The sequence below is a fragment of the Salmo salar genome, chromosome ssa06 (assembly GCF_905237065.1).
Source record: "Salmo salar chromosome ssa06, Ssal_v3.1, whole genome shotgun sequence".
Lineage (NCBI taxonomy): Eukaryota > Metazoa > Chordata > Actinopteri > Salmoniformes > Salmonidae > Salmo > Salmo salar.
The window spans coordinates 55993078-56005541 of record NC_059447.1 but is presented as its reverse complement, the minus strand read 5'-3'; the positions used below and the strand labels follow the sequence as shown (position 1 = coordinate 56005541).

General features: G+C 41.6%; 1 protein-coding gene across 4 annotated transcripts; it reads right to left on the bottom strand.

The window, feature by feature from the left end:
• Nucleotides 1–3263: 3263 nt before the first annotated feature.
• On the bottom strand, nucleotides 3264–11780 carry lgals8a (galectin 8a). Of its 4 annotated transcripts, XM_014204703.2 has the most exons (10): nucleotides 11615–11745; nucleotides 11157–11310; nucleotides 10869–10957; nucleotides 10497–10707; nucleotides 6934–7053; nucleotides 6649–6702; nucleotides 6401–6427; nucleotides 5812–5900; nucleotides 5480–5645; nucleotides 3264–4966 (listed from the first exon to the last, which is right to left on the bottom strand). In XM_014204703.2, exons 2-10 carry the CDS (start codon nucleotides 11280–11282, stop codon nucleotides 4817–4819), a joined length of 1032 nt encoding a protein of 343 aa, XP_014060178.1. In that variant the 5' UTR covers nucleotides 11283–11310; nucleotides 11615–11745; the 3' UTR covers nucleotides 3264–4816.
• Between the last annotated feature and the right edge of the window lie 684 nt (nucleotides 11781–12464).

Here is a 12464-nt window from a genome sequence, read left to right as displayed (position 1 = left end):
ATGTGTGATTGTTAAAAATTGAATTTTAAGGAAAACCATTTAAGAGCTAGAGTTATTATACAGTCTGATAGCAGTGGGTAGAGTGGTGTTTCACAGTCGGATCGTATGGGCAGTTATACAGGACAGTCATACAGGACAGTTTGTGGCTGTTTCTCAGGAGCCTGGTGGTACATTTACCTCTTTTTGGAGGGAACAGGTCATTCAGTGGGTGGTCAAAAGTTTGCATGTCCTTCACCAGGTACGCAGTCACTTGGCAGAAATGCAACACAATACCCAATACCCTCTTCAGTGAATACCCTTTGCAGACGGATATTAGCTGCTAGCTAAATCTGGTACAACTGTCGACAAAATTTCCAGGTTTTCCAGACGTCACAGTTGGAAGATTCCCAGAATCAGGAGGAATATGCAGGAAATCCGGATACCTCCAACCAGGATTTCTAGAAAACCTGGGAATTTAGGGAAAGTTACTGGCATTTTGCAACTGTAATCTGTTGACCAAAATTGATTTGGAGTAGACAATGCCATTCCAACAGCTTCTTCTGTACCATGCTACCAAGTGTATGACTATGTATCATGCTCTCTCACAAGTCTATGACTGAATGCTTGCAGGCCAGTTCAAGGCCGGCCCTAGACTTTTCGGGGACCTAAGCGAGATTTGGTTGGGAGACGACCAGAGTTTTTAGTTTTAAAGTACATTTCCTGCAATTCTACACATGTTCTTTTGGAGTTTAATTTATTTGATCATTTAAAACAAGGCACACATACAAAATGATGCACTTGATTAAGAATCATCGAGGATAAACAAAAAAAGTATACAACATTTCCATTGGGGAGTAGAGAAAATGGTGCAGCCTGTTGTCGCCTGCTCTGCAGTGACGGGAGCTGTAGTTGCACTGCTCCACCTCTGGAGATGATCCTCAAGACCCTCTGCACTCTGTCTAGTTGGGCCGGCTGCTTTTTACTGCATCCAACTAAGAGCACTCCACTGTATTCCAGACAAGGCCTGACCAGTGTAGTGTATACTGTGACCAGATATTCATTGCGTCGGCCATTTCTGACAAGGACAGTCAAAAAGTGCAGGCGATTTGAGGCCTTGACTGCGCCACGTGTCACCACTGAGTCTAGATAAAAACCAAGATACTTGGTCGTTGTTACCGCTGGTACTTCCTGTCCTCCTAGGATTAGAGGTGCAGGTTGTGGAGGGTCTGTTAAAATACATAGCAGAATTTCCAGACTTTTTACCATTCAGGAGCATGTAGTTGGATGGGGCCCACTCTTCCAGCTGCTTTGCCTCCAAGCCCATGGAAGTGTCCTCTTGGATGCTGGTTAATGGTATGGCTCGGGGCAGCCTTACATTGTCTGCATACCCAGTGTCCAGAGTGTCACTGAAGACAACTTTTCGGGTGGACATGTGAAGGAGAAACAGATGTGAAACCACACACCCTTGTGGTACACCAGTGGCGACCTCTGACCAAGGCCCAAACGTGCCATTTGCTATCACTCTCTGCCTTCTTTCCAATGGTGTAGCTGTGAAGCCAGGCTAGTAAACCTTGGACACAGTTCAATGTCAGACAGATGTTGCAAGAGCTTTGCGTGATCTACTCGATCAATGGATTTGGACATATCAGCAAGTAACACCCTCACCATGATTGTTTTTTTGGAGTCTGTAGCTGTCAGCCAGGAGTGTGTAGCTTTCACAAGGGCGGTAGTAGTGCTGGATTAAAGACTCACTGCAAAACAATATCCCACCTATAAATACAGGAATGTACACACACAACGGTAAAAAAAAGTGTTGTGAACAAAATAGTTTTTTTATACACTTCATGGAGTAAGCCATTCAAGGAGTAGGTCTGATGGTGCCCTCTAATATCATCAACCTCACTCCTAGCTTGCAGGAACAGTACAGCCCAACGGTGGAGGTGTCATAATACCCATAAAACCTGGCGGTCAAACAGGGAAATGGTTCCAATCGATTTTCCACCATTCATTTTTCCCATAGGGAATTTTAGAAAGACTTTAAATAAGGTCTGTGTTTCGTGCAGGCTTACCCTGACATGACGCTTTGATAACCATGTACATTTCAGTGGTGGAAAAAATACTCAACTGTCACACTTGAGTAAAGGTAAAAAAGTATTTGGTTTTAAATGTACTTACGTATCAAAAGTAAATGTAATTGCTAAAATATACTTAAGTATCAAAAGTAAAATTAAAGTATAAATAATTTACAATCCCTTATATTAAGGAAACCAGACGGCACCATTTTCTATTTTATTTATTTATGGATAGCTAGTGGCACACTCCAACATTCAGACATCACTTACAAACGAAGCATGTGTGTTTAGTGAGTTTGCCAGATCAGAGGCAGTAGGGATGACCAGGGATGTTCTCTTGATAAGTGTGTGAATTGCACCATTTTCCTTTCCTGCTTCAAATTCAAAATGTAACGAATACTTTTGGGTGTCAGGGAAAATGTATGGAGTAAAAAGTACATTATTTTCTTTAGGAATGTAGTGAAGTAAAAGTTGTAAAAAATATAAATAGTAAAGTACAGATACCACAAAAAACGACTTAAGTACAAATATTTCAAGTACTACTTAAGTACTTTACACCACTGGTAATTCTCTCTCAGACAAGGTGACTTTAATAAATATTTTTGGCTCTATTTACGCTCAGATTCAAAAAAATGCTAATTAGTATCAAAGTAGGCATCATGCAAGACTACAAATCTCTGCAAGCTCCTGCACGTCATTTCTAGCTGACATCTTTGCTAACACGTAGTGTTCATTTAAAACTTGCACAAGACAGTTCACAGAATTGTCCATTTAAAGAAATGTACTACATTTAGCTGACATTAGACATTTAATCCAGAGATCCTTACCTTTGTCTCGATTCGTCAGTCTCGTCCAGACCATCATTGCATTTGTAGTTCTTTATGATGATAGCTAATCAGCATTATTTTTTTTTGGGGGGGGGGGGGGGGGTAAATACAGGTGAATATATTGATAAATGACCTTGTCCTAGAGGAATTTACACATTTATAAAAACATCACGCCAGGGTAAGCCTACACAAAACACAGCCCTCATTTGAAGTGTTTCTTAAAATCCCCTATGGGATAAATGATTGGAACCATTTCTCTGTTTGAACGCTAGGTTTTATGGGTATTACAACTCATTCTGTGGTACCACACACACACACGGACCTTTTGAGATGTGCCTTTTGTTAAGTAAATCAAGTGATAAACTAAGTAAAGAGGAGACTGGAGTGCGACTTTAATTTGTTAGTTTATTATGGTCACACATCTTCATACATACTTGAGTCATTTCCTATGGTAAAGCTTGTAGGCTTTTGCTTACGGTTGTTCTTGGTTGATATTCAAATATAAAACTTCAGTTTTGGGGACAGAAATTACTCAACACACGGGTGGCATATGCACAAAATCCACCTTTAAAATGATAGCTATATCTGTGTGGAAACTTGCATAGGAAAGTTGATGACTACCCAACTTTTTGTTAAAAGAGGCTCCCTGATAAATTGTATATTTGCGCAGATATTGCTTATCGCAGACGTGCCCTCTGGAAATAGGTATGTAATGTGTATGATCTATTCCCTGAGCTAATTCCTTTGTTACATAGTGGTTAAGTTGCTGTATAAGCCATTGTCAGTTTAGCCACAGTTCCCAGTATATCGTAAACATAAAATAAACCTTTTTGGTCAGTTAGCAAGGGTCTTTTTTTTATTTAACTAGGCAAAAGGGTAAACAAGAATGTCATTCAAGACCATACAAGCTCACTCTTGTACTACATGCTATATTTGAGTACATTGGAGTAGTAGTAGTGAAACAGCTTAGAGCTATATTACAATTAGATAAGCTTTGCATCCATATTTTATGCCCATGGCATAAAATATTTAGCCGTAGAGTCTAGTAAATTAGATAATCTGCTAATAGGAATGCTTTCACATTCCAGGGATGAAAAGGTAAACGGCTAAAGCACACGCTTAAACAACAAGCGTTAATAAATGAAAGTATTGCGATTCTGATGCATTAGGATGAAAATGATTACTACAAAACTGATCATAGTGATACTATCACAATAGCCACCTGATCACCCTGCCCATGTTGCCTCAAATTAATAAAAGGTGTTTGTTTACCCTACCCGTTTGTCACGTTACCCATACCTGCTTCCACAGATAATTTGCTAATTTGATTCAACCTGCCCCAAAATGAATTGAAATGTTGTCAGATACTTGATTTGTAGTCCATTAAATGTACTGAGAGTCCCAAATTAAAACCAGACCATGCACATAGGAGGAATATCAAGGATACAAATGGGTAGAGGACATGCAGTGGAAGATGCTTTTCAGCGACGCTATATTGAGTCCCTGGCTGAGGAGGCTATGGCCCATTCTCCATCATCAATCCCAAAATGCACACTTGCACACTTTCTTGCATGGCTTTTACAATGGTGGATACTTCCTCCAGCCAGTGCTTACACTAATCCTTTTAAATCCATGACGGGGAGTGCGAAAGGTCTGCTACTACATTTCTGGAAAAGGGTTGTGAATCGTGACGTAGCCAGAGTTGGAAGTCATTCTAAGGGTGACTGGGGTCAGATCTTGGAGGTTAGCAGTGTGTCCCAATAATATCTCCTTAAAAGCATTGGATTGATGAAGGCATAGGCTAGCTGGAGGAAGTTAACTACCATATTTCTCATACCGGTCATTTCCTTTCAAATCAGTGAAGGAATGTGAACAAAAGCACACTTTGGGAGGAAGGAGAGACAATTGGGACATAAAACAGATCTTGGAGGTCAGGGGTCACCACAGCTTGATATCCAGCAGCTGCAGGTCTCCCAGGATCTCCAGCTCAGTAATGCGGCTCAGGTCCTGGACACGGTGCTTATAGTCCAGTTGGTGGACCCCGTTCACCGCTACCTTGAACTGGTGGGCCTCACACAGGATGATCATCTAGAACGAGCAACAAACGGGAGAGGATATGAGGAGTAGAATCAGATGTAGTATTCAGACATGGTCTTGCATCAGGCAGCATCACTCCTACATAATGGAATGAAAGTAATGCTATCTGACATAAGACAATGGGATTCAGAATGATTCAGTATAATGCTGTATCTTTCCATTGTTGGGCCTTGCTGTGAATTAATGCAGATAATGGCATTCACAAATGATTCCAGGCAGACAATAAAACTGTTTCAGACCAAAATTCTCTGTCTTAAGACTATTGACATGAAAGATGACATCTTCAAGGCCAAGAAGCCCTAAAGTGGTACTGGCGTTTCCCCAGACATTCCAAGTGAATCCAGGGTCGTATTCACTAGACACCAAACAGAAGAAAACGGACAGAAACAGAGAGGGACTACCTGAACTTCACCAATAAGAAACTCTGTTGTTTTCTGTTGCCCAACGTTTTGCTAATGAATACACTCCAATGGAGGACAGAGGGAGAGGATGGGGAGGGGTTACCTCAAAGTACTCCCCAGGGGAGAAGGGGAAGCTGGGCAGGGTATTCTCCTCAGGGCCCCAGCACTCGGACAGGTAGGAGTTACGGATGAACATGGCGGCCTTCATACGGGGGTTCAGGTGGAGCGCTATGTCCTCCGTATTACCGACTCTCAGGTTCACCAAGAAGCTACAAGTTAAATACAAAACACTGCATTTCATCAACGTTATTGAACGGTTGCTAAATTTCAGAGAATTTGTGGATAAAGAATGGTGTGGAATTTGAACAGAGTAATGTGAATTATATTTTATATTTGGACAATCCTTTCATGTCCCCTAGCCTGCTACATACATACCTGTGTGGGTACAGGCTGGTCTGTCCTTTGATTGTGATGGTGTGTCCTACACTCAACCCCTTGCTCAGTTTGCCCCTGAAGGGCAGACTCTGCAACAACAACAAAATAAATCACAAATTACTTCTGTCAGCAGGTCACACAAATAAATAGCACAGTTCATGTCAGACGAGTAAAGTATTCAAACGGTGCATCACAAAACAGACTTGGTACAGGGTAACGTGTGATGAACCTTAGGTAGTACCAGAGCGTTGTATTGCAAATAGAAGGCTCTAGATAGTACAGTACATGGCACCAAATCTTCCAGGCTCTGATGACCTTGACGCTGTGGAAAATTACATGTACATCACAGTCCCTCAGAGCCTGCTGTAATGCTATTGGGATATTTGTCCATGTCTGGAATAGGTGATTCAATAAGATAACTTCCTAAGGCCCGGCTGTTGTGGCACCAGGGGGCTGAATTTGATTGGAAATTTAACAATTTAAAAAAAAATTGACAAATGTTGTTCTAATCAAATGTGTGATGTATTACATCGGCAGCACAGCTGCTTCATATTACAATCATATAATATATTATGTAATAACAACTTACCAAGTCATCTGACATTGAAAGCGCTTCCTGTCAAAAAGAAAGTAGATTTTTTGCTCTCATTAGAGGCAAAGCATACTTGACTTGAATTTAATGTTATACATGTTGGCATAAAGAGTCCATGCAGTGTGTTAAACAATCCCATCGCTTGGAGTCAAAAAGGCTCCCCTCCAAAAGCACCACAACCGCGTTAACAGTCTTAGCAACAATAGATTTCCCTTCATTTCATGTTGATAAAGCAACTTCCTTACATTGGCTTGTGGGCCTCTGTTGTTCACAACACCAGGTGGAGGTGGACCGGAGTTCTACAATTTGAAAACAAACTTTTCACACCCATGGGTCACAACAGGTCAAACTGTTGTTCAGAACTTAAATCTCCGGCAGGGGCATGTAAGTCTTCTGTAGAATTCAACTTGAGGTGCATAACATATGGCTGTAGGCCTTGAAAGCATAAATCCAGTTAGGCTACAGCTAGATAATATGAAATGTTTCATACCATCTGACATATAATAATGAAGTTAGGATGAGTTACTTACAGAGCCGGGGAAGAAGCCGATGGCCTGAACCTTGACCTTTCCAGAAATGGCTAGTGTGTCCACCTTATCCAGGTCCAGTCTGTGGTTATACTGCAGTACATGAGCACCGTTCACTGCCACCTAGAGAGGGGAGATAACAGTGAGACAAACAGTGGGAGAATCCTCTAAAGCAGAGGTGTCAAACTCATTCCATGGAGGGTCTAGTGTCTGTGGGTTTTAGTTTTTGTCCTTTCAATTAAGATCTAGACAACCAGGTGATGAGTTCTTTACGATACTAAACAAAAATATAAAAGAAAACATTTAAAGTGTTGGCCCCATATTTCATGAGCTGAAATAAAAAGATCCCAATGTCATTTGGAGAATTTGGCACTACGTCTAACCGGCCTCACAACCACAGACCACGCGTAACCACGTCAGCCCAGGACTTCCACATCTGGCTTCAGCACCTGCGGGATCGTCTTATGGACGAGGGGTTTCTGAGGAGTATTTATGTCAGTAATAAAGCCATTTTGTGGGGGAAAACGAATTTTGATTGGCTGGGCCTGGCTCCCTAGTCGATGGGCCTATGCCCTCCCAGCCCCACCCATGGCTGCGTCCCTGCCCAGTCATGTGAAATCCATAGATTAGGGCCTAATTTACTTATTTCAAATTGACTGATTTCCTTCTATGAACAGTAACTCAGTAAAATCTTAGAAATTGTGGCATGTTGCGTTTATATTTTTGTTCAGTATAATTAGTGACCATAACTCGTCAATCAAGTACAAGGGAGGAGCGAAAACCCGCAGACAGTCGGCCCTCCGTGGAATGAGTTTGACACATGCTCTAAAGGCTTCCATAGTCTCTCTGCTCGAACATAAGCAACATGTTAAATCTTGGTTACCAAGTAACAAGCTGATTCCTAAGAGGAGCAGCAAGATGGCTAGTTAGATCGCCAGGGTCATATTCACAAATGGAAGAAAGCAGACTGAAAAAGGGAGGGACAAGGACTACAAGAACTTGTCCAATGAGAAACACTTGTTTTAGTTTTCCACTGCAAAACGTTTTGCTACATTTTTCTAAGGTGTGCTGTGCACTATGAATGTGTCCTAGGTAGCTACAGAAGATCCCACTCTGTTGCTCAGTTATCTACATGGAGGATATTTCCAGATCTGATATAGAAACCATAACAGCTTGTACAATGCTGTAAAAAGCCACAAATTAACTCAGTGATACACAGTGCACTTGGAAAGTATTCAGACCCATTCACTTTCACATTTTGTTACATTACAGCCTTATTCTAAAATGGAGTAAATTGTTTTTTTCCCCCTCAATCTACACACAATACCCCATAGTGACAAAGCAAAAACTGGTTTAGAAATGTTTGCTAATTTATAAAAATAATAAAATGAAATATTACATTTACATAAGTATTCAGACCTTTTACTCAGTACTTTGCTGAAGCACCTTTAGCAGCAATTACAGCATTGAGTCTTCTTGGGTATGACACTACAAGCTCGGCACACCCGTATTTAGGGAGTTTATCCCATTCTTCTCTGCAGATCCTCTCAAGCTATGTCAGGTTGGATGGGGAGCGTCGCTGAACAGCTATTTTTCAGGTCTATCCAGAGATGTTTGATCGGGTTCAAGTCCGGGCTCTGGCTGGGCACCTCAAGGACATTCAGAGACTTGTCCCAAAGCCACTCCTGCGTTGTCTGGCTGTGTGCTTAGGGTCATTGTCCCGGTGGAAGGAAAACCGTCGCCTCAGTCTGAGGTCCTGAGCACTCTGGACCATGTTTTCATCAAGGACCTCTCTGTACTTTGCTTTGTTCATCTTTCACTCAATCCTGACTAGTCTCCCAGTCCCTGGCACAGAAAAACATCCCCACAGCATGATTCTGCCACCACTATGCTTCACCGTAGGGATGGTGCCAGGTTTCCTCCAGACATTCAGGCCAAAGAGTTCAATCTTGGTTTCATCAGACCAGAAAATCTTGTTTCTCATGGTCTGAAAGTCCTTTAGGTGCTTTTAAGGTAAACTCCAAGCGGGCTGTCATGTGCCTTTTACTGAGGAGTGGCTTCCGTCTGGCCACTCTACCATAAAGGCCTGATTGATGAACTGCTGCAGAGATGGTTGTCCTTCTGGAAGGCTTTTCCATCTCCACAGAGGAACTCTGGAGCGCTGTCAAAGTGACCATCGGGTTCTTGGTCACCTTCCTGACCAAGGCCCTTCTCCCCCAATTGCTCAGTTTGGCTGGGCGGCCAGCTCTAGGAAGAGTCTTGGTGGTTCAAACTTCTTCCATTTAAGAATAATGGAGGCCACTGTCTTCTTGGGGACCTTCAATGCTGCATGTATGCTTTGGTACCCTTCCCTAGACCTGTGCATCGAAACAATCCTGTCTTGGAGTTCTATGGACAATTCCATCGACCTCGTGGCTTGGTTTTTGCTCTGACATGCACTGTCAACTGTGGGACCTTATATAGACAGGTGTGTGCCTTTCAAAAAACATGTCCAAAAATGTAATTTATCACAGGTGGACTCCAATCAAGTTGTAGAACATCTCAAGGATGATCAATGGAAACAGGATGCACCTGAGCTCAATTCCGAGTCTCATAGCAAAGGGTCTGAATACTTATATTAAAAATAAAAAACAGAAAGCCTTATTTACAGATTTGCAAACATTTCTAAAAACCTGTTTTTGCTTTGTCATTATGGGGTATTGTGTGTAGATTGATGAAGACACTTTTGTATTTAATACATTTTAGAATGAGGCTATAATATAACAAAATGTGGAAAAAGGGAAGGGTTCTGAATACTTCCCGAATGCACTGTATTTGGCTTTTACCTTAGACATAAGAACATAAGAAACCTTCTGAAGCCAACCTCAACCACTAAGGGAAGTGAAAAATATATTATACTGAATTATTAACACATCATGCAGGCAAAACTGACTTAGCACCTTCCCCCATGCTTAATATACAACCACCAGACTGAACAGTGACACAAAAAACAAGGAAATGAAAGTGAATCTTTGAGTCGTAGGTCACGTCCCAAATGTCACCCTGTTCCCTATATAGTTAACTAGTTTTGATCAGGGCCCTATGAGCTCTTGTCAAAAGTAGTGCACTAAATAGGGAATAGGGTGCCATTTGGGACGTATACACAGGCTTATGCCTGAGACAGGGAAAGGAAGTGATCATGAGGAAAACGTGTATTTCAAGAGCATCCCTTTCTCTACATGAAAAGTATGTTGCATGTTAAACTCTCAAAAAGGCCAAAAAGCACCTACACCTATTCCCACAGAACCACAAGCCAGTCTTTTCAAATAACAATATTGTTATGAATAATTATAGACCTGAACATTGATCCAGGGCAAAGGCTTTATAGATCAGGGGAATCTGGGGCTGTATGTATCAAGCATCTCAGAGTAGGAGAGCTGATCTAGGAACAAGTCCCCATAGTCCATTTAACCTTATTAACTGTGATTAGTAATACGCAAAACAGATCCTAGATCAGCACCGCTACTATGAGACGCTTTACGAGTATGGGCTTCAAGGCATCTAATCTGATCACTAGTTATCCTGACCTTAAACTCATCTTTCTGCACCAGGACGATCATCTCAAAGGTTGACCCCAGTGTGAAAGCGTTCTTATATAGGATCTCCTCCTTGCCCCAGCTCTCTCTCTCCAGTGTGTTGCACACGATGCAGGGAGATCTCTTAAAGCGAGGGTTGAAGTGGAAGGCTATGTCCGCTCTAGGCTTTGTGCTGTTCCCACAGGTGAAGTCCACCTGAAACCTGGACACGCACACACTGCTGTAATTTGCTATAAGCGACCTCTTCATCAACTTACATAAAATGTTCTTTCATATGACTGCATGTCTAGAGACACGTGACAGTAATGTGATGTCATTCTTGAGATGTGTGTGTGTGTAGTGTATCCATAATCAACCCCATACCTCTCACAATCACTGGGAACAGTGCCTTGAATGAGCACCATCTCCCCAGGCTGTAAACCTCCCAGGATCGTCCCAGCAAAGGGAATGGTCTGTGAGTAGAGTAGAAAGTGTTTATTGATACCCAAATTGTCAGACTAGGTTGTTGTTTGAATGCATAAAATGAGAATTTATGTTAAACTGAAACACTCACACTATGACATATTCTACTAAACTAAAGTGAAAGTATGACCTGATGCGGCATTCAAGACAACATGGAAACTCTGACCCTCCGAGTTAAAATGTGCTTACATGTTTTGCATAGAGCTTCCAACTGGTTGAATCTGATACTTTCCAAGTGGGAAACCCTGAGCTTATTTCCCAGTTGTCCTGAACGCGGCATGAGCTCCATGAACTAGTTCCTGCTGTCAAAAGCATTGCACCACGCGCCTGACCTAAATAGACACTTCAGAAAGGTACAGTACTTGTGGGACTGTTCGTGTACCAAACGTCATCAAACCATGTTTTACAGCTTCATATCAACCTGATAAATGATGAAAGAGGCATCTATGTATAACGGACGTTAGTTAGCTAGCTAACTGACAGAGCTGAATTCAATATTATCTCGCTTTAAATCAAATCAAAATCTAATTTATTTACATAGCCCTTCTTACATCCGCTGATATATCAAAGCGCTGTACAGAAACCCAGCCTTTAGTTGATGTATGAGCAACAATAAAAAAATAAAAAGTATTTTCAAAGCATCTCACCGGATTCAGAACAGTTTGTTTCGGGTTCGTGATCGACATTGTTGAGTGATTCAGCAGAAAGCGTTCAAATGGGCCCAAGAATGCCAACGTCCCGAGCTTTTCATTAACCGTCCGGTTACTTCCTCATACGATGTAAAAACAAACGGCTTTCAGCCAATGACATTCAAAGCCCCGCCTTCGCTATGTGACAGCTAGGATCGAGGCACTGCAGCCTCATCGTTCAAAACGGTTTTCAGATGGTGCTTTTCATTATTTTCTTTCTTGCAGCACAAATGTATTTTTTTTTTTTTTTTTGGGGGGGGGGGGCCTTAATGCATATGTATTTATAGACGGGTTGGTTGTTTAGCAACAAAAACGACGCGCGCAAAAGCATGGGGCAAAACATGAGGTTGGTTTAGATTATGTGAACTATATCTTCTCCAATGTTTATTGAAAACGAATACATTTGAACAATGACCACCTCTCTCAAATACATCGTTAGCTAGTGAATTTGAGCCATATTAGCATTGACATTAAAGCAGTCAAAACAAGACCGTATTAATAACAAGATGAACCAAATTGAAATGAGCCATTTACGATTACGCACTTGGAAATTTGCCATTCTTGCTGGCAATCTGGCCATCCAAAATCAAAACAGGCGGACTTCTGACAAATGGAAGCGATCAGCTTTCGTGGCGTTTTCAGCCAACCCATCCATTGTACGATTTGTTTAAAATAAATGTTGGAATTCTGTTTAGTAGCGTACTTCTACTGCTCAACTTCTTGCTCAAATTTGGTGAAATGCCAGTGTTCCTTGCCACTCATTTTGTCACTTTATGAAATGTCAGCGATAGAAAAAAAAGAGAAGTAC